General features: G+C 41.1%; 1 protein-coding gene and 1 non-coding gene across 2 annotated transcripts in view; one reads left to right on the top strand and one right to left on the bottom strand.

Annotated features, from left to right (window-relative positions):
* Nucleotides 1-23,268, bottom strand: part of CATSPERB (cation channel sperm associated auxiliary subunit beta) — a 103,488-nt gene that overhangs the window by 20,920 nt on the left and 59,300 nt on the right. Inside the window, exons 18-26 of the mRNA XM_014445536.2 lie at nt 21,266-21,598; nt 17,365-17,504; nt 15,162-15,359; nt 14,021-14,131; nt 10,714-10,824; nt 8,768-8,903; nt 7,093-7,193; nt 5,611-5,685; nt 2,674-2,857 (exon numbers count right to left, since the gene is read on the bottom strand). Of these exons, the coding sequence (XP_014301022.2) occupies nt 2,674-2,857; nt 5,611-5,685; nt 7,093-7,193; nt 8,768-8,903; nt 10,714-10,824; nt 14,021-14,131; nt 15,162-15,359; nt 17,365-17,504; nt 21,266-21,598 (1,389 nt within the window). The remainder of the gene's footprint in view (nt 1-2,673; nt 2,858-5,610; nt 5,686-7,092; nt 7,194-8,767; nt 8,904-10,713; nt 10,825-14,020; nt 14,132-15,161; nt 15,360-17,364; nt 17,505-21,265; nt 21,599-23,268) is intronic.
* On the top strand, nt 1,232-1,363 carry LOC111823323. Its single transcript, XR_002826353.1, has one exon. It is a non-coding gene; the product is annotated as a small nucleolar RNA SNORA51 (small nucleolar RNA).

Raw genomic sequence — 23,268 nt, forward strand, 5'->3', positions numbered from 1 at the left:
TGTCACCTTGCCGCTCCAAAGAGACGGAGTGTATTTCTCCTCCCTTTGGATCTGGGCTGGTGTCAGGACACCTTGACCAATAGAATGAAGCAGAAGAGACATTCGGAGACTTCCTTGTCCAAATATTAAAGAAGATCAGGCAGCTCCCATGTTTGTGTTTTGGAAGCCAACCTCCACGTAGGAAGTCCACTTGCGATGACAGCACAAGTCTGTAAGTCAGCCTAAGCCACCTCCATGGAGAAGCCATGTGGGGAGACAGATGCCTGGCCAGCCCACAGCTACCCCAGTCAAACCAGCTGAGGAGCCAGATAGGGGAGTTCGGAAGCCCCAGCATACAAAGGAGCCTGGGCTTGCGGAGCAGGTGGTTTCTGATAGTCTGTTGCACTGGTGGCCTTCAATGAACCAACCTCACCTGTCAATAGTCATGATCATGCATAGTCCTCTCCCCTTGAATCTGGGCTAGACGTCCTTTAGCCAGTAGGGTGTGGGTAACATTGTGCTGGCACTAGGCGAAAGTGTGGCAGCTCCCTCTTTTGCATTTTTAGGAGCCTTGATAAGGGCTCCAGCTGCCCTGATAGAGAAGCTACAAAGGGAGGCCATGTGAGAGGCCCTGAGACCACATAGAGAGAGAAAGAAGCTCAGACACCAGGTGCTCAGTGGAGCCCAGCCCCTGCCTGCTGAAGGCCATGTGCAAGTGACTCCTGGCAAGACCAGAAGAACCAGGCAGCTAAGCTCGGCCCAGACTACACCATCTTGAGCCAATAAAACGGTTATTATGTCACTAAATTGTGGAGTTGGTCACGGGGCAATAGCTGTGAAAGCATCCAGGTAAGAGTGGGATCCTAAAAACTTGATATTTGGAGTGAGAGTAGAACACATCCCTGTCCCACTGGCACAGGGCAAGGGGCAGCGTGATTTGATTTGGCTAATGGGACCTGATGTGCATCCCTTGCTTCAGACCGTTCAGATGGTTTGGCTGGGTCTGGTGTCTGGTCCTGGGCCATGAGAAGAGCTGCCAGGTGACTGCTGTCCTTCAGCCCGTGTTCCAGAGGGCGAACATGTGGGACAGACCTACCTGGAGCAGGCCTGCCCAGGCCAACCCATGGACCGGTGAGCAGGAAACACATGTTTATTGTCACCCCCACTGAGAACTGAGGCTGGAAGGGTGCTGCCGCTGCAAAAGCTGACTATACACTCGGCCAGCCAATTAACGTTCAAATGCTTCTTTCGGGGCCTCCTGGTGCTTACCACAGGCTGTGTTCTTACACTGACTGTACAGAAATAGGAGGCAGAGTAAACTTACCCCATATACACCTCAGCTCAGGCTCTTTGCCTGGTCTGTATTGTGAATGGGGAGACACTGAGTAAAAAATAAAATAAAATAAAAAAAATAAAAAAAAGTAAAAAAAAAATGCTTCTTTCGGTGAAACCTTTGCCACGTCCCCATGTGCCTCCCGTGCAGGCTAAATCTCAAAATCCCTCCTGGGCCCCATTCTTAGTCTGGTGGATTCCGATGCAAAATAAGTGGGAGGGTGTTAAGCATCATCAGGACAGAAAAGAGTTACACCATGGACTTGCAAGTTATAGAAATGTGTTCATTTTATGGTCAACTCTCTGGGGAAATTTTTTATGGGCTGGGAGTTTTGAGATGTTTGATCAAAGACTGAAGAACGTAACATGATCCCAGTTCATCGTCATAGTGCTACTGTGCTCAGTGTGCCAGCTGAGGCTGCAGCTGGGCTTCTCGGGGATGGGACTGACTGATCGGCACCATGCTAGGTGGCAATGCAGGGCCACACCGCAGATGTCTGGCTCCCGAGTCTCGTTCTTGTGTCTGCCTCGCTCCCAGGCCTCTCCAAAGAACTTTCATGATGTACAGCACAGCCATGATTCCCAGCTCTCAGAACTGGCTCTTCTGGGCTCGATCCCCGCCTCTCCTCCGGTGCTGCTGCTCCTGAGCTTCTCCAGGAGCGTGACTGCTCCCGGAATGGACGGCCATCTTCTGGCAGCTTGGGAACAGGCAGTCGGACAGCACACAGAGGTTCATCTTTGGCATTCTACACGCTGCACGGAGGTTTGTAAAGCAATACGCGCCCAGACGCCGTGTCCTTCCAACACCCCCGTGATGGAGGTCATGTTCCCCTCTCGCTAGTACTACAATCGGCTTGTGAAATTGCTTTGAGAAACCCCACTGGCTCCGACTTTAATTCCCATGATGCTCTGAAAGCTCACCTGCAGGTTAGTCTCCTTCACCACCTGTCATACCTCGGCAGGCCCGCGGGCCGCTCCTATTCCCCGTGGAGAGAGCGAGGCTCAGGCGCTCAGATCCCACAGAACGGGCTCCAGTCAGCAAAAGCCGAAAAGTACAGAAAACCCAACTCACCCGGAGATGGTTATCATTTCATGTTTTTCTAAGACTCTCAAGGAAAGATCCTTGATAGAAGGGTTGACAGGACAATTTTCGATGGGTTTAAAATAAGAGAACAAAACGGCAAACACATTGACAGAGGGCAATTTTGAGTTTGAACGCCAATTCTGTAGTCTTTTATCTAGTTTTTATATGAACATGTAAATACATTGTTCTAGGAATTGTCTAATAAAGCAAGAAAGTAAAGAGAAGATGAAGGTAATCCTAAATTCACTCTTCAGATTTTCATAATTTCGGCAACTGACTGGTACTGATATTTGGTAAGTTCGCTTTGTTTCTTATAATGAATTTCCGGTATCTTTCACCTGGGCTTACAGTACGTATTCGAAACATAAATGTTGCATAAATTAAGCACACCACCACCACAGCGGTGGCGATGGCAATCAGTGTGTGTCCTGGAAATTGCAGCGGCACTTCATCGACGTAAATCTGCAACAGAAAAAAGCCAAGTCTTTAAGCTTTCTGAATCTAATAATTCAAAAACACTGAACTTTATGGTTCCCACACGGTGGGGACACTAGTAGGCATTTAGCAAAATTCTGCCCAGACTTATTCAGCAGCCACAAAGCTTGGAAAGTCTCTTGATAATTTGGTTAAGTAGGAACTTGCGCACAATAGACAGGAAAGAAGAATTCTCCTTATCGTCCGATGCCTTTATCCTGTGTCTTTAGGGGCAGAGGAGGCAGATAGCACCACAGATGGCGGAACAACTTCCTGGAGGACCAAGGGTTCTGGAGGACCAAGGGTTCTGGAGGACCAAGCCCAGTGCCGTGGGGACAGGGCCAGGACACGTTGAACGGTCTCACATAGTCAGGGAAGGCGCTTCCTGAGCAGGATCTCAACCAATAAGTGAGCTCCCGGAAGAGAAGGAGCAGAAGGAACATTCCAGCTGTCCTCTCTTTAGAAAATCCTCTATCTGCCTGCTAAAATAGAGAGACGTTTCTCTGTATTCAAAATGGTTTCTCTGCCTGAACGGATAATTAGTAGACAAGTTCCTAGAAGAGAGATGGGATGACTGACAGAGCGGCACAGAGGCGCCTTTTCCTCTGAGCCTCTGGATGAGAATGGGTTCCATGCCTGTGAAATGCAGAAGTGGGCGCCTGTGGAGACGAAGGTGCTGCCAGCCCAGTGGCCTATGCTTTCTGGGTGAAGTCGGAAGCAAGATCACCTTTTGAGGCAGAAGGAAGTGGAGTTGAGTGGAAATGGAACAGTGGGGAGTGTGGGAAAATGCTCATTGGATTAGCACAGGAAAAGGATTGATAGGGGTGAAACGCAAGTGAAGGTACCACCATCCTCCCAGTGACCCAAGGAGGGAGCTGTTTTCTCAGAAACAGACCCCATCTGCCATCAATTCTCCCACAATCCCTTTCAGATTCACCATTTCCAGTCCACTTCCAATATTGCCACCGCGAGCTTTATTGCCTCACGTTGCATAAATAAACCACTCTAACAGCCTCCTTTTCAAGCTGTCAGTCCATATGGGCACAATACATTGCCGGAGTACTCTTAACTACCAACCTGTCTAAAAAAAAAAAAAAGTGAGGTTGCTTTATGCAACTAAAAGAATCTTGAACACTGGTAGCAGAAGTAGGTGTCATAAGCAACACAATTTAAAAGGTAGATTTGGCCAAGTGGTGTGGAAAGCAGTGAGAAACCCCTTCTAATCTGGAAAGATAATTATCGTCCTCATAATGGATTAACTGGCTTAACCATCTCCTGTGGTACTTTAGAGCTCCGATTATGGATCCAATGGTACTGGAATTGTTGGGGATTTGAGAGAAAAATGTTAGATTTTGAATGTGGTCTTCATTACGGCACTCCAAGATAAGAAAAATCTCTCCTGAGCTGGGTCATCAGAGGAGATTGGATATTTAGTTTTATTAAGAAAGACCTAGTCTGTAGCCAATGAGAAAGACAACCGTGTGCTCCGTGTAATTGCAAAAGTGACCTTTCTTTTCTGTGCTAAGGCTAGGGAACATCAGAGGGAGCATTGTAATGAATCTGTCTTTCCCTCCATCCCTCCGTTCTGCTTCTTCAGTGTTGGCTAAGTTCCCTCGTGGTCCCCTGTACTATTGTGCTGTTCCCTGAACCTGGGGCTGCCTTTGGAACAAAGAGGTGAGAAGAGAAAGAGGAAAATCATGGGATTTCCTCTGACGTGCTTCATAGACCCTATTTCCTATTTCCTCTCTCTGGTGGGGTGGGTTTTCTCTCAGGATCTTGGGCGTCTGCACTGCTGCCATGGCCTCTCAGCACCACAGGTCTGAGATTCGTCGCTGGGGCTGGGCTTGGGGCAGGGCCAGGACAGCGAAAGGAAAGGAGGTGGGGGCCGGCGGAAGGCTGGTTTTGTTATTGATAATGTGGCATCAGTATTTGACAATGAATGAGTCGTCAAGCAATGCAATCAAATCCTCAATCCTTCCCATTCCCCACAGGCGGCAGATGTCACTGTACGAGCAAGCTAAAACGAGTCATTGCACACCATAGGGCAGTGATGGCGAACCTGTGACACGCGTGTCAGAGGTGACACGTGAACTCATTTTTTTTGGTTGATTTTTCTTTGTTAAATGGCATTTAAATATATAAAATAAATATCAAAAATATAAATCTCTGTTTTACTATGGTTGCAAATATCAAAAAATGTCTATATGTGACACGACACCAGAGTTAAGTTAGGGTTTTTCAAAATGCTGACACGCCGAGCTCAAAAGGTTCGCCATCACTGTCATAGGGTGATTTGGGGAGGCTGACTTTGGTTCCACGTTCTTTAGACCTTGACAGCTTTGGGAAGATTCAACACTCTACTCTTACAATGCACCTACCCAGAGACAGGGGAGCACTGGAAACTGTAATTTTTACAAACGCATGGGACTATGGGAAAGGGAGGGTGAGAGGAAGGGCATTAAAAGTCAGAACACCTAGATAAACATGGCAGGTGGAGAGGGAACAAAAATAAATACAGACGCTTATTAAAATGTCCCCAGCATCGATGGGTCCTGACTCCTGTCGCGCACCCTAACTACATCATCTCTGACAATGTCACCACCGTTCTTCAGGCCCCCTGTCTCCAGGCCTTGTCCACACACAGATCCTGCCATTTTTAATCTCCAGTGTCTTTTGGACAGATGCCTGCCCTGTTATTTCCTCAGCCAGCACTCCACTTGATAGCTGTGTGTTCACTGTACCTGAAATTCTTCAACTAAGTTACAAAAAGTGACTCCTGGAACAACGGACACTCTGAAGTGGAAAAGCTCGGAGCCCTGTGGAATAAACATACCGGGACATTAGCAGCATCGACATGTATGTCCCTTTAAGTAACAGTATACACTGGGGCCCCTTTTCCCACAGATGTTGTATTAAAAATTCCAGTCCCCTGAAGGCTCTGAGCATATACTGTGTTTGCAAAATAAAAATGGAGGGAGAAGGACAAGAGTTTGAAACAGAGGGATGAAATCGCTGCTACTGCACTTTTAGAATGAAGAAACAGAGATAGGAAACCCAACATGGCCTCCATGCAACCATTGAGCTAATCCTCATATTCATGGTTTTAATAGGTCCCCTAACTTTTATTGGCTTTCTCAACAGTTACTTAGATCATGCCAACTTCATGTGTCTGAATAGGCAGCTGGAACCAGAGCCCATTTCCCCCTAACTTTTGGAAACACCCTTCTGCTCCACCTTGATAGATACCGTATTGGTCTTGTCTATCAGCTCAAAAAATCATAAGTTAATGCTAAATTCAACTTTCGGATACCTTTAGAAATAATAACATCGAAGGAAATGGAGAAAAAATAAACACTCTCCATATACTTTAAGGATGCTGTTTCCACTCTCCATATACTTTAAGGATGCTGTTTATCCATATACGTTAAAACTAAGACCAATCTTAGTTTATACCAGTGGTTCTCAACCTGTGGGTCGCGACCCCTTTGGCGGTTAAACGACCCTTTCACAGGGGTCGCCTAAGACCATCCTGCATATCAGATATTTACATGACGATTCATAACAGTAGCAACATTACAGTTATGAAGTAGCAACGAAAATAATTTTATGGTTGGGTCACAACATGAGGAACTGTATTTAAAGGGCTAGAAGGTTGAGAACCACTGGTTTAGACATATACACTTTTAAAAAATTGTAAATTTTTATTTATTGATTTTTTTTTAGAGAGAGAGAGAAAGGGAGAGGGAGGAAGGGAGGATAGAGATGAGAGAGAGAGAGAGAGAGAGAGAGAGAGGAAGAGAGAGAGAAACATTGATTTGTTATCCCACTTCTTTATGCATTCACTGGTTGATTTTAAAAAATATATATATTTTTATTGATTTCAGAGAGGAAGGAAGAGGAAGAGAGAGATAGAAACACAATGACAAGAGAGAATCATTGATCGGCTGTCTCCTGCATGTCCCCTACTGGGGGATTGAGCCTGAAACCTGGGCATGTGCCCTGACCAGGAATCAAACTGTGACCTCCTAGTTCGTAAGTCAACACTCAACCACTGAGCCACACCAGCCAGACAGTTTATTTTTGTATGTGCACTAACCAGGGATTGAACCCATACCGTGGAGTATTGGGATGATGCTCTAACCAACTGAGCTACCTGGCCAGGGCTAGACGTATGCATTTTATTTAAACTCAAAACAAGAAAAACAAAAATGCTGCCCACTTACCTTTACGCTTAAGTTGAGGCCTAAAGGATTATATACTGGAACATGAAGAATAGATTCTAAGTAATTTTTCAGTCTCCTTACATTTTCTGGTACAGTGTGTTCTAAAAGTACATGAAGTATATTTTAGGCCCACGTATGCTATTTTCTCACTTTGTATAAAACTTGTTACAGACATTGAGATACAACAAAAGATTTCACTCCATGACATGACTAAGCTATGCTGTATTTTTAGTTCTATTTGACTTCGTGGAGTACACATTTACGGGAGATTAGGCCTCATATCTTGCATTACATCTTTTCAGTGGCATTATTGAAACAGACAAGACCTCTGGTCACCTAAATTCAGGCTGACCTTTCCTTCCAGCTCCATGCTCATGACCAGTCCTAACCTACACATACTTTGTGTCTTTGGCAATGAGATAACTTCAGCATCACCTTAGTGCAGCGGTTCTCAACCTGTGGGTCGCGACCCCTTTGGGGGGTCGAACGACCCTTTCACAGGGGTCGCCTAAGACCATCGGAAAACACATATGAATTACATATTGTTTTTGTGATTAATCACTATGCTTTAATTATGTTCAACTTGTAACAATGAAATTGGGGGTCACTACAACATGAGGAACTGTATTAAAGGGTTGCGGCATTAGGAAGGTTGAGAACCACTGCCTTAGTGGTTGGTAAGTGATTTAAAATAAGGTGGCTGGAAAGTTTCACAATAAGATAATTGAAACCTTTTCCCAAAAAAGTTATCAGTTATTCCTGACTTTCTTATAGTTCTTTCTAAACTTAGATGTGTAGTGTTGGAGTTAGAAATTGCAGGATCTAAAGAAAAAAAAAGCTATGATTGTAGCATTTGCCAATTGCTGTGGTGTAAATACTCTCACCATAGCTAATTTCAAGCTACCAGTGGTTTAACAACCAGTATTCAAAATGCTTGAAGGCTTAAGAATCAGTGCTCAAAAGTTGGTAATAGCACTTTCCAGCATACCATAGAGAATGGGATGTTAGTTAAAGCAAAATATTTAGTTTTCTTTATTAATTTTTCATTCCAAAAATGCATATGTTGGGTAGAGTAAGACTCACTGAATATCAAAAGTCTGGATATTTGGTAACATTAATGACTGATCAAAATTTCATTTAACTCTATTGATCTATCACTTGATCGCCTTAAAGTATTCATACATAAACAATCACAAAAGATGCAATAAAAGCCTACATATTTGAGGTAAAATTGAATTGTGGAAAATTTCATTCTTATTTAAAAATATTTCAGTATCTTTCCAATTATTTTACCATAAAATCTTTAAGAAATTTCCTTATATAATTAGAAGATATATCCAATAGATTATCTGGCAACACCTTTTGTAGTCTCCTGTGAAAGGGGACACTTAGGCCAACATGTAGCAGAAATCCAATCAATCATTTTTGCTACAAATCTACAAAAGAGATTTCAAATATTCCACATTTAAATTCTTCAAAAACGCTTTTATGCCATAGAGTCTCGGTCACTGGAAGTGATGATGAAATAAGTGGAAGATAATAGAAGTAGAATGAACAGCAATGTGTCAACTGATTCAAATTCTTTTCCAAAGATCTCCTGGCTGTCTTTTGTGCAGTTCTTGTAAACCCCTTATCTAGGTAATAAAAATAATTATAGAAAAGAAGCAAACCCTACTGATTTCCCAGTGTTTCCTCCCATTCACTTCCATCACAGTGACCAGATATGGAGTTTCCATTGGGATGTGTCCATCCTCACTGTAAACATCCAAAGAAACTGGATATTGCCGAACTGGAAACTTAAAACGAGGAACCTAAAAGACAAATGCCAAGAATGAATGTAAATTTGGAAACTTCAATACTAATTTGATTTCCTGGTAAAGAACACATAGCTACATTCCCAAGAGTTTGGCTTCTCTAAATGAAATGGGCTTCTTTATACAGCAGAATCAATGTGAACTCCAAAAGTACTATGCAAACATGTGCTAACAAAATTCATAACTTTCTATGGGCCTTTTTCACAGGACTTGACTTTTTTGACTAACCTATACCCCATAAGACACTGCATGGCCTGGATACTGTCTGGCTCCCTCATACCTCTCTCCCTGTCAGTCAAATACCATGCACAAAGGGCAGAGATGGGGAAGGGTCCAGTAACTGTGCTCAACATTATTAGTTATTAGCGAAAGACAAATCAAAACCACCAGGAGGCACCATTTCATACCCATTAGGGTAGCTATCACAATTTATTACTGGTAAGCAGCTTACAAAGCTGGGAGACAAAATTCAGAAAGACTTATTATTATTGGACTTTTTGCCCTTCTTGGGGATTTTATTTACTCAGGCTCTGGAGTCAGAGTTCAAATCTAACTCGATCACATATGAATGATATGACCTTTGGCAAATTACCTGGCTTTGCTGTTCTTCAAATGAAATCATGGTGACAGCTCAGAGCAGTGTTTAGTAGACAGTAAATGCTCGAGAAATATTATTGTAATTCAGCAAGGGGGGAGTTGTAGAGGTATGTAACATTAGCACTCATAATTTACTGACTGTGACCCTATGCCCATTTTGAGATAAATCACTTAATATAATGCTATATATTTTATTACATGTAAAGATAAATCACTTAATATATATATAGTCTTACAAGACATTTGAAGTAGATCTACTTGAAAGCACTACTAAGTACACACTGAACTTAGCTAATGCAAACACCAACATGAACTTGATACATCTTTGAATGCTTTGAGACTAACAGAAGGAAATATTTGAGACAACCCATCCTCTTCACCAATGTATTATACTGTCACTAGAGGCCTGGTGCATGAAATTCGTGCACTCAAGGGAGTCCCTCAGCCCGTCCTGCACCCTCTCGCAGTCTGGGAGCCCTCGGGGGATGTCCAGCTGATGGCTTAGGCCCACTCGGCCTAAGCACTGGACATTCTTAACGTTGGACATTCTTAGCGCTGCTGTGGAGGCGGGAGAGGCTTCCACTACCGCTGCTGTGCTTGCCAGTTGTGAGCCCGGTTTCTGGCTGAGTAGTGCTCCCCCTGTGGGAGCGCACTGACCATCAGGGGGCAGGTCCTGCATTGAGCATCTGCCCTCTGGTGATCAGTGCACGTCATAGCGACTGATTATTCTGCCATTCGGTCAATTTGTATATTAGCCTTTGATTATATAGGATGTATTTTGTTACCACTACCAGACTGAACTTCTTGACAATAAGGGTTTTAACTTCTATTATCCAAGACGTGATACACTAAATATTTTTGAATGAATCAATGTTTGCTGTAATGTAGTGGATGGGGTGTTTGATAAGTTACAAATTGTTTTCATGTAGATATGAATGGGTATATTTATAAAAACCTGTGAAAAGGACAGGGCAGTGCAAGTATTGTTCTATTTTACAGGTGATGTTAATTAACTTGTGTGAGGACAATTAAATCCAGATCTTATTTAGCTCTGTATCACATTTAGTTCTATATCATAAGAAGAAAAAAAAATTAAAAAAAAGAAGACATTATTTCTATGTCATAGTTTTCATATGTAACCAAAATGCACATTTCAAAAAATCTAAGTAATATGAAAGCATTGTCTTCAGGTAATTAAAAATTACCTTACCTTTTCTCTGCAATCTGAGAAAGCAACAGCATATGAAAGCTTCTGATCCTTTGTGCAATTACACTGCTTCCGATTAGACTTATTAGCACACTGTTTGAATTTACCGGATTCCTGCAAATAGAATTAATACAGGTTGACTTTTTTTTTCCTGTGGCAGGATTTCTACAAACTGAGTAAAACTTCAATAAATATTCGTCCCTTGAGTAAATAAAGTCCCCGAGAAAGGGGGAAAAGTCCAACAGTAATAAGTCTTTCTGAATTTTGTCTCTCCCCTCCCCTTTGTAATTTGATCCCAAGTATCACTCAGTTGCTTGCCAGTGATAAATTGTGATCACTTTCCTAATGGGTATGAAATGATGTCTCATGGTGGTTTTGATTTGCCTTTTAACTAATACTGTTGAGCAAAGTCACTGAGCCCTCCCCCAACTCTGTGTGGTATTGCCTCACCCTGGAATGCTCTTTGTCTGCCCTTTACCCTCTGCACTCCTCCTCATCTCCCCTTGCTTGGTTAACCCTACTCATCTTCAGTCTGGTTCCCTCGGCCTAGGTTAGGCATCCCTGGACCACAGTCGTAATGTGTGTTTTGTGTGTCTCCACTATATGTCTATCTTAAACTTTAGGGTAAGGATCAACTGGGAGATTTTTTTTTTAACAAATTCAGATTTCAGGACTACACCCCATCGTTTCTGATTCAGTAGCTATGTGGTGAGAATGAGAAAACTGTGTTTTTAGAAATATTCCCAGGTGATTCTGGTTCTGGATATGCAGGGCCATGCTGCTCACAAACACTGCACTGGATACGTAATGCTATTTAGTTTGTGTAACTTTTTCTTTAATGCCCGTTCTCCCCCCATTAGAGTGTAGATCCATAAAGGCATCATGCTTATCATGTTTATTGCTGTGTCCTCAGAGAATGTATTTCCTGATAACACTGGCAATGCTGAAATGAACATTTGTTGAATTTCAAAAGATGCATAAAAAACTCTCATCTACTTAGGTGTATATTAAATACATTTCTTGTTCAACTCTCCTCCGCCCCAAACCTGATAAAACCCCTAAAGATTCCCATGTAAGCCCAAACCGGTTTGGCTCAGTGGATAGAGCGTTGGCCTGCGGACTGAAGGGTTCCGGGTTCGATTCCGGTTAAGGGCATGTACCTTGGTTGCGGGCACATCCTCAGCGGGAGGTGTGCAGGAGGCAACTGATCGATGTTTCTCTCTCATCGATGTTGCTAACTCTCTATCCTTCTCCCTTCCTCTCTGTAAAAAATCAATAAAATATATTTTAAAAAAAGATTCCCATGTAAATACAGTAAGGTCATATTTCAATAGACGAGGCTTAACTTTAGAGATACAAGGTTTACTAGTATCTTTGTGAGAAACTGGAAGTGAAGAACTTAGTATTATAGTTGCTCATTGCCTGGAGTAGAGCTTATCTTGAAATCCAAGATTCGATAAGAAGTCAGCCTCCTCATGTTGTATGTGCGTGTAACAATATGCACGTGAATGTGTATTATTAGTTTGTTCAACAATTTGTAAGCATTCCCCATGCCTGGCACTGCTCTTGGTACGACAGATACAGAAGAGAGCAAAAGAGGAGTCTTCACCCCTGACCTCTCCTTGGCTCCCATTAGGATTTCAAATGGGCTAAATGGGATGAGAGCATCTTTTCTCGAATGAGAAGAGCCCCCAGACCCACCTCACCTCTCCAGCACAGGGACAAGCACGGTGTCCATAGCAGAGAGGAGTGCTTGTCCCAACAGAGGCACATCTACACTCTGGGAGAGGTTCTGCCTGGAAAACAGCCCAGCAGCACTCGCCCTCTCTGGAGTGTGGAGCGAGCTGGGTAGAGACTAGAGGACAAGTACATTATAGGGTAGCGTCTTGAGGAAATTTTATAGATGCCGGTGGAATCTCTCTCTAGAAAAACGCACCTGCCTGCCTATTTATGTGTACAAACAGACTTTCATATCCATTCATGAGCTCTCTCTCTCTCTCTCTCTCACACACACACAATGACATAAAATGGCTTCTTTTTTTTTTTTTAAATATATCCTACTGATTTTTCACAGAGAGGAAGGGAGAGAGACAGAGAGCCAGAAACATCGATGAGAGAGAAACATCGATCAGCCGCCTCCCGCACATCCCCCACTGGGGATGTGCCCGCAACCCAGGCACACGCCCCCGACCGGAACCGAACCCGGGACCCCCCAGTCCGCAGGCCCACGCTCCATCCACTGAGCCAAACTGGTTTCGGCAAAATGGCTTCTTTTGTTAAAAACTCCCCATCGTCTTCCCCTCTCACGGAGCATAAGCCAGATTCTTACAATGATTTATAAGGCCGCCTGTGACCTGGCCTTGGCATTACACATGACCTGATTTCCCCCTGTTCGATCTGCTCAAGCCGCACGGGCCTCCTCATCCTGGAATGCTCTTTGTTCCTCAGATATGTCAGGCATACTTCCAACTCTGGGCCTTTGCAGTTTCAAACAGTTCGTCTGTCTGGAATGCTCTTCTGTCAGATACGACACGGCACACTCCGCCACTGTTCTTAGGTTTTTGCTTAAATGTTACATTCATTGCGAAGCCCTCCTTAACCACTCTATTTAGAGTTGTAATTCCCATCTCCACATTACTCATCCCCACCCCCCTGCCTTATTCCTTGCCTATTTTTCCTCTTTGTACTTATTACAATTGTACATATTTTATTCATTTATTTTATTTATTGTATTCCATAAAAAAAGTAAACTACATAAGGCAGGGTTGGTGTGTGTGCTGTTTTTTAAAAAAAATCTATTTTGTTCTCTGACCTCTTTAGAGTCCTTGATTCTAAAACCATATACAGGAGTAGCAATAAAATGAAAGGAACTAAAGTAGTAGTAGGAGAAATGGGTAGTAGCAGTAGTAGTATTAATTATCATCATTATCACCACTATCATCACCACCACTAGCACCATTAATCACCACCACCATCACTATCACCATCATCATCACCATCATCACTACCACCACCATCACTATCACTATCATCATCACCATCACCACCATCATCATCACCATCATCACTATCACCACCATCATCAGCATCACCTCTACCACCATCATCATCATCATCATCATCACTATCACCACCAACACCATCATCACCATCATTACCATCATCATCATCATCACCATCGAGAGCAGATGGAGCATTGTACTAAATGCACCTTTTCATTTAATCCCTGTAGCTATGTTCAACTGTAATTTTACTCAATGATTTCTTGAATTCAAATAAATACTAGTTTAGTTGTAAAAAAATTACTCACCCTTGACTTGGGAAATAGATTTCTTGGTATGGGTTTGCTAGGATCTGCATGATAAAAATTATCTGTAAGTGGAATAGCAACTCCCATATTAGATGGAGGCCTGTAGTTTACCTGCAGGTGATTAAACAAAGAAAATGTATAACTCATTATTTACTATGTCTTCAATTTAAATATCTTAACTTTCCAGAAAAGCATTCAAAGCAAATATTTTGCTTTTGGTTCCAGGTATTAAAGTAAATTTCTATTCACCCTACACTCCCAATTCAGTATTTTCTGGAATTTCAACAACCCTAGTCCATGGCAATATAATGTGAACCTTGTAAATAAGTTAAAAATTTTTTAGTACCTAAAACAGTGGCCATTAAGTCAATGCAAAATACAGTGGGGCCTTGACTTACGAGTGTCCCGACTAACGAGTTTTTTGAGATACCAGCTGTCTCTCGGCTGATTTTTTGCATTGAGTTGATAGAGTAATTTGAGTTAACGAGCTCCTTAACAAGCTCGGTCTCGGAACAAATTAAACTCGTAAGTCAAGGCTCCACTGTAGTTTAAACATCTTATAAAAGGTCCTAGTGACATATTTAGTAAATAATTCTTCAAGTTTGGTTATTTGCTTTTTTTGTCACAAAAATTATAAGTAGTAAGCTAGTTAGAAGAGTAATCATTTATATTTTAAAAAGATAAAAAAATAAAAAGTTACAGATTCTGACAAGGCAAAAATTAAAATTGTTACTACATTGAAATGGAGCATATATATTACACACACACACACACACATATATATATATATATATTTATATACACACACACACTCACACTCAGGATGGGTCAAAATAAGGGCAAATAACTTCATATTTTGCAAAATCCTAAGATTATGCCACTATTAATATACATGAATGATGTTAATAATGATGAAACTAAGTTACCAAGAAAAATAATTATATCAGAACGTTTTTACATTTTAGAAATAAATAATAATCACATCCTTAAAATGACATGAGGACTGAAAAATAACTGGAGTGTGAGCATCTTAAGAAAGAAATGCTAAGACTGAATGGCTAGCCAACCCCACAAAAGTAATACATCACTGGCATTCTTAAAACAACCTGCTCAGGGTTTTCTAGGGTGTCTTGTTTTTTACCGGCAAAGTTTTGATCATGTTTAAATCCCGACTGAATGGGTGAACTCCTTCGAGCCATTCGTCCCTTGAGATCAAGGTGCTAGGACTGTGGCGCATGGACTTTAGATAACTGCAGCTGCTTTTCAAGGTTGGTGTAAACGTTGTGACAAAGCAGTCTGTCGAGGCGCCCCAGACAATAAGTGCCAGTGACGTTGAACCCTGGAAATATCCAAAGAACGGAAGGTTATTTCAAGTAACTGTTAGAGGCTGCACGAGGCCCACTCAAAGTTCATCTGCTGATGTCTTAACCCCTCGCATCTCAGAATGTGACTGCATTTGGAGACAGGCCCTGGAAAGAGGTAACTGAGTTAAAATGAGGTCATTAGCATCGCTCCTCATTCCATCGGACGGGTGTCCTCACACCAAAAGGAAATCTGAACAGAGACACACGCAGAGATGATGTGAAGACACAGGGAAAAGGCGAGGAGGCCTTAGAAGAAACCAGCCCTGCTGACACCCTGAACTTGGACTTCTAGCCTCCAGAACCATGGGAAAATAAATCTGTGGTGTTTAAACCACTCAGTGTGTGGTATTTTGTTATGGTAGCTCTAGCAAAATAACACAGAAACCAACGAAAGAACATAGGAAAGTAATAGAAAAAGAAACACGCACACAACAGAAATAGAGTGATAAGTTTGACAAAAAGATCTGTTTCAGAATAAATCATAACAGAAAACATAACATTGTTTTCCCGGAAGAAAAACATTCCAATCTAATTGGATATGGACAACTTTTGGAAATGAGCAAGAGTCAGGAAGTAACAGCATAGTCACATCCAACTCACATTGATGGGGCTTCCCCCAGTCGCTGAGGGGCACCTGGATATTTGCTCTGATGATATGAATAAAATAACTCAGATTTGGCATACATTTTGAAAAAAAAAGTTACTCACTTAGCAATCACTGTATTTCACACAGATCTGCTTTTAGTAGGAATTTATGCACAATAAGTATATTTGAACCTGGAACAATATTAAACATCCAATACAATTTGATAAATTCGATTTGACATTTAAAATATTTTTGGAATTTTAAGAATGTAGGCATACTAATAACTCCAGTGATGTAGTAAACTCTGGTAGTGGTAGTTTTGCTTCTATTCCCATATTCTGTAGCCATTAAAATGGATGTATTTTTAATGAGTTTTTGCCCAAACACATTGAACCAGATGTAAGCAGAATTATACCATTAAAGGAAATGTGGGGGTGGCAGGGAAGCACAAGTTAAATAAGAGACAAGGAAGCAAACCGAAAAAGCCAGAATGTTGGACATTCTATAACACGCCTGACCCAGTTGCCACACATTCAGTGGCAGGGGAAGAAAAGGGAATAGTACTTTTCAACTAAAAAAAAAATACCTTAAGAGATAAAGTAATTATATACTATGTGGATCTCAATTCAAACAAACCAACTATAACATTTTTTGAGAGAATTGGGAAAATTTGATTATAGACCAAGTTTTATAGGACTTATAAGTTGTAAGACAAAATTTCAGTTTTAAAAGTTTTAGGGATGATGGTGGCATTGTGATTATGTGAGAGATAATACACAGATTTTTAGAGATGTGTATTGAAGCATATAGGAGTGAAATGACATGTTTGCTATTTGTTTACAAATGTCAGAATCTAAACAAAAAATTAAACAGGGATGATAAAACTAGCAAAACCTTGACTAATTCGAGTGCAAAAGATACATGGAAATTCTACTTTTGTCTACATGTTAATGTTTTCACGATAAAAAAACTTTAGAATATGTAGAAAAAAAATTATTGACTCAAGGATTAAAACATAGTTAAGTGATAGGAGCAAATTTTCTAAAATGTATATATAACACTTTCCCAATTTTAGGGGAAAATACTGTAGGCTCAAAGTGATTGAACATTTTCTTCTTTAGATGCCCTACTTGAAACATCACATTTAATTCTCAAAACAACCTTACGAGGTAGGTATTATTATTATTATCTTCTCTATTTTATAGATAAGGAAACTTAACTACAGCAAAGTAACTTTCTCAAGTTCACATAGAAAGTACCAGAAATGAGATCTAATTCAGGTGGTCTTTTCAGAGCTCCTTCTTTTAAACCCTAACCGTAACTCTTCTTTTCCTTAGCTTACATGCTACATTTTCTCTAATTAATGATTTCTCTGTAATTAAAGAAAATCTTACTTGAAGGAAAGTTTTGCTAGCTGCAGAAATTTCCATTAGGTATCTATCAGTATTATCAAAAGAGCCTTTAACTTTAACATCCAACAAATTTGGGTTTCCAACAATTACTTTCAGTAGTGGTACTTCAAGTGTATGAGCACCTATAGAAACAAAGCTAATGGTTAATATCTATACTAATAAAAGGGTAATATGCTAATTAGACTGGGGGGAAGTCGGGGGCGAGCAGGCCAGCAAGGGGGGGCAGTTGGGGACAAGAAGGCCGGTGGGGGGGGGCAGTTGGGGGCAAGCAGGCCAGCAGGCAGAGTGGTTAGGAACAATCAGGCAGGCAGGCAGGTGAGCGGTTAGGAGCCAGCGGTCCCGGATTGCAGAGAGATGTCTGACTGCCGGTTTAGGCCCAATCCCTAAACCAGCAGTTGGACATCCCTGAGGGGTCCCAGATTGGAGAGGGTGCAGGCCGGGTGATCAGGCCGGCAAGGGGGACATTTGGGGGTGAGCTGACTGGTGGGGGTGGTGCAGTTAGAGATGATCAGGCCAGAAAGGGGGGCAGTTTGGGGCAATCAGGCCGGCAGGCAGAGTGATTAGGGGTAATCAGCAGTCAGGCAAGTGAGCGGTTAGGAGCCACTAGTCCCAGATTGCGAGAGGGATGTCTGACTGCTGGTTTAGGCCTGATCCCTAAACCAGCAGTTGGACATCCCCTAAGGGGTCCCAGATTGGAGAGGGTGCAGGCCGGGCTGAGGGACCCCCCCCCCAAGTGCATGAATTTCATGCACTGGGCCACTAGTTAAATCATAAAAGTTTCAATCAATTTAATAATGATTGGCTAATACAGAATCTATTATCAAGACTGCATGATGGCTGTGAATACAGTTAATATAGAGTTAACTTTAATAGTTATTAGAAAACATTAACTTTGCAAATATTTTCTCCAAATTTCTCACAAAAATATTGCTCCTCTCCACCCCTTAGTCCTCAGCCAGGTTCTCCAATGCATGTAAAGGTCATTTGGTTAGTACTGGTCACCCTGAGTTGGATAACTCAATAGAGAAACTGAAGGGTAGAGATTACTGAATCATATGGTAGTTCTATTTTTAATTTTTGAGGAACTTACATACTGCTTTCCATAGTGGCCCAACCAAGTTACATTCCTACTCCTCTCCCCATCCTCAGCAACTTTTGTTATCTTGTCTTTTAGATAATAGTCATTCTAACAGCTGTGAGGCAGTATCTCATTGTGGTTTTGATTTGTACTTCTCTGATGGTTAGCAATGTTGAACACCTTTTCATGCTGGCCATTTGTGACTTCTTTGGGGAAATGTCTATATTCAGGTTCTTTGCCCATTTAATTGAATTATTTGTTGTTTTTTCGTCATTCAATAAGAGTTCAGTATATTTTTTAGATATTAACTCCTTATCAGGTACATGTTTGCAAATATTTTTCCCGTTCCATAGATTGCCTTTTCATCCTGTTGATTTTTTTTTTTTTTTTTTTTTTGGTGCAGAAGCTTTTTAGTTTGATGTAGTCCCACGTATTTACTTTTGCTTTTATTGCCTGTGCTTTGGGTGTCATTTTAAAACAAATCATTAACAAGACCAATGTCAAAGAGCTTCTCCTCTTAGTTTTCTTCTAGGAATGTTATGCTTTCAAGTCTTACATTTAGTCTTTAGTCCATTTTTGTGAGTGATGTACGGGTCCAGTTTTATTCACGTGCAACACCATTTAATAAAGCGATTATTTCCCTATTGTACATTCTTGGCTCCCTTGTCAAAGATTAGCTGACTAGATAAGCATGGGTTTAATTCTGGGCTCTCTATTCTCTTCCATTGGTCTGTCTGTTTTTAAGTCAGTATGTTTTCATTAACATAGCTTTGTAATATAGTTTGAAATCAGAAAGTGTGATGCCTCCAGCTTTGTTCTTTCTCAATATTGCTTTGGCCACTCAGGGTCTTTAATGTGATTTACCATGTTAACAGAATGAAGAATAAAAATTGTTGATCACCTCAATAGATGCAGAAAAAGCATTCGTCAAAATTCAACATTCATTCATGATATTAAAAAATCTCAACAAATTAGGTATATAAGGAATATACCTCAACACAATAAAGGTTTCAACCCCCCCCCAAAAAAAAACATCTATAGCCTTCATTTACATAAATTGTATTTGGTTCTGTTTTTCATATAAGCCTCTATGAAAAGTGTTTTTTCCTGTCATTATGGTTCATATATCTCCATTTACCTCTTTAAAAGTTTTATATATGCTTATTTTTAAATGTCTTTCGAATTTTTCTATTATGACAAGTTCTTGGAGTTTAAAATTTTCTACTTCCTGTGCCTATTGGTCCTCTCTTCTGCTGGATCATTTTCTTGCATAGCTTTAAAATTCTTTTCCTCCATTCATGTTTAGTGAAGATTAATTTTTTTCCGTGGAAGTCCACATTACCTGGCTTATGAAAATATCCTGAGAAGGGTTTTATGCTGACTTGTGCTGGTTCTCTGGGGTTATAATCATTTCTCAGCTTCAGATTCCTGCACCTGGTGGGTACTCTCTGGTGTTGCTCAGCCCTGGGGTTTGGGTCTTTTACAGAAGATTCTTTTTCTCCACGTTGAGTCCCATGGAAACGATCAGCTCCCCAGCTCCTCTTTGGGTGGTGATATGTACAGTTTTCCTAATCCCCTCTTTATGGCTCGACAGTCTCAGTGCCAATTTCCTAACACAAAGTAGGAAGCAGCCACATCTTCTGCCAAGGTTTGGGAATTAAAATCATCCCTCTGCCCAGAGAGCCTGTACCCGAGCCTCAAATCCTGCGGGAAACCACACATTAGCTCCTTTTTTGGCTTTGAGTTCCCTCTTCATTTCTGGTGACACGCTTTTCTTCTCTTCCCTTCCCTTCCCTTCCCCGTCCTGCCTCTCTTTCTGGCTCCGTTAATACTTAATTTTTTTGTTTTATTTTTTCCCCCAGTATGCCATTTCTCCATCATCATTAACATTTCGTTATTTTTTAGAATTAATTTTTAGAGAGAGTGGAAGAGAGGGGGAGAGAAAGAGAAACATCGATGTGAGAAAGACACATCACTTGGTTGCCTCCTACACAAGGGATCGAGCCTGCAATCAAGGTACATGCCCTTGACTGGAATCAGACCCAGACCCTTCAGTCCAAGGGCCGATGCTCTATTCACTGAGCCAAACCAGTTAGGAATTGTTATTATTTTTTAAATAAATAAATGACTGAAAAAAATAGGGAAAGGTTTAAAATTTTATTTAAAGACCATTATTTGGCTTTAAATAAATACTTGAAATAATTATAAAAATCCAAGGTAATTAAAAGGTTTAATTTTCAGAGGTAAGCAAAAAATCTAAAGTCCCATGTAATCTTGGCCTGCTAACGGAACCTCATTTCCTCGTTTGTAAAATGAGGAGTATATCTAGCCTTTTAGAGTTGTTATAAACATTAAATGAAAAAATATATAAAAATCATTTAATACAGAGCCTCACCCATAGTAAATGCTCAATAATTAGAAGCTAATACTGTTATAAGTAGAATGCCAGCCATTCTGGAAACCAAAGATAAAGAAGAATATCCCGGCCGGCCAGCATGGTTTGGTGGGTGAGCATTGACCTATGAACTAGGAAATCACGGTTCAATTCCCCATCAGGGCACATGCCCAGGTTGCAGGCTGGGTCCCCAGTGAGAAGGCAGCTGATCAATGAATCTCTCTCATCATTGATATTTCTCTCTCTCTCTCTCTCTCTCTCTCTCTCTCTCTCTCTCTCTCCCCTCTCTCCTTCATCTCTGAAATCAATAAAACATGTTTTAAAAAAGAAGAAAAATATTAGCGTATATTTCACATTCAGGGTAAACAAAAACATCTTCTTTTGATGTTTCCCAATAAAAATAAACTTACCTTTACCATGAGGTATGACCTTAATTCCTAAGGTCTGAGATTTCCCCAGATCAATGTATCTCAGGACATTGAGGGATAGTGTATTATCATCTTGCTGAAACAAATAATTACATGGTTTTGTGTATATTTCCCATTTCCGTCCATTCCTTTCTCCAAAGTCATATAATAACCATGAGTCTTTTACAAAAGTCATGTTGTTGGGAACTCTTTCAGGCATGGTGGCCATCGCTAACGCATTATTGCCATCTACAATGCTTGTGATCAGGAAGCTGCTGTAACCAGGAATCACCACTGTCTTCTCTATATCCGAATCTTGAAATGAAGAAACAACACCTGGAGCTAGAACAGAAATGATTTGCTATGAAATAGAACAGCTACTGTTCTTCAAGCATTCTGGCAGATATAACTGATGAACACACTATTTGAGTTCTTAGCGTGTGTGTGTGTGTGTGTGTGTGTGTGTGTGTGTGTTTTGTTAATTCTCACCTGAGGATATTTTTTCCCCTTGGTTTTTAGAGAGTGGAAGGGAGGGGGAGAGACAGAGAGAGAAACATCGATGTGAGAGAGACACAGCAACTGGTTACCTCCTGTATGCACCTCTACTGGACAAGGCTCGAGCCTGCAGCCGAGGTACGTGCCCTTGGCTGGGATGGAAACTGCAACCCTTCAGGCTGAGGGCTGACGCTCTAATCACTGAGCAAAACTGGCCAGGGCGAGTTTTAAAACTACGGTCTTTTTAAAATATATATATATTTTATTGATTTTTTACAGAGAGGAAGGGAGAGGGATAGAGAGTCAGAAACATCGATGAGAGAAGCATCGATCAGCTGCCTCCTGCACACCTCCTACTGGGGATGTGCCTGCAACCAAGGTATATGCCCTTGACCGGTATCAAACCTGGGACCTTTCAGTCCGCAGGCCAACGCTCTATCCACTGAGCCAAACCAGTTAGGGCTAAACTATGATTGGCCAGATTTCAGGTTATAAATCAAATTATTTTATAGAAAGTGTGTCATATAGAAAGTGTGTCACGAATATGTCAAGCACAAACCTGTACTTTACACTTGACTATAATGGATTCTTTTTATTTTTTGAAAGTGACGATATATTCTATCTCATGCTGTATGTCCACAGCAGATTGGCTAGGGGTTTGATTTTGTTTCTTTGGTTCTCAGTGACGCTCAGGCTGGTAAAGTCTCTACCTTCTGAAATGAGACAGTGTGAAGGGTGAAATGGATTCTGTAAAATTATCAGCAGGGGGAGGGGGAAACATGTAGGGCTAAGTAATTATAAGAAAGCTGATTTCTTTACTGTAAAACTGCCAAGCGCTTTAACCTTGACTCTTGACCGTGATTCTATAAGAGAAGGATAATGTAATCAGTGTTCCCCCAGTACCTAAAGGTCTGCCTGCTACACGGAAGGTGCTCAATAAATATTTGTTGAACGGATGGATAATCGATTGTTTAAGGAGAGCATGAAGATTTAGAAGAAAAGAAGCTCGAGGGCGGGAACGTAAGCAACACCATCATGTAAGGAATGGAAGATTCCACAAAGCAGACAAAGAAGAAATGATCGGAGAAGAGCCATCAGAGAGAATCCGAGAAAAGCCAAAAGAAGGCTATTTCAAGGAGAGGGAGGGCATCATTATCAAATGTTTCTCTTTTGTTTCTTTCATTATCAAGGGTTTTGAATAGGTCATGAAACATATCAACAAAACTTGCCTTATTCTGAAATAATAACTAGAAGTAGTCGGAAAAGAATCTCATAATTCCCTTACTATGCACACATACTCTAATTCAGTGATGGCGAACCTTTTGAGCTCGGCGTGTCAGCATTTTGAAAAACCCTAACTTAACTCTGGTGCCGTGTCACATATAGAAATTTTTTGTTATTTGCAACCATAGTAAAACAAAGATTTATATTTTTATATTTATTTTATATATTTAAATGCCATTTAACAAAGAAAAATCAACCAAAAAAAGAGTTCATAGGTTCACCATCAC

This window comes from Myotis lucifugus, unplaced genomic scaffold (genome assembly GCF_000147115.1).
Source record: "Myotis lucifugus unplaced genomic scaffold, Myoluc2.0 scaffold_463, whole genome shotgun sequence".
In the NCBI taxonomy this organism is placed as follows: domain Eukaryota; kingdom Metazoa; phylum Chordata; class Mammalia; order Chiroptera; family Vespertilionidae; genus Myotis; species Myotis lucifugus.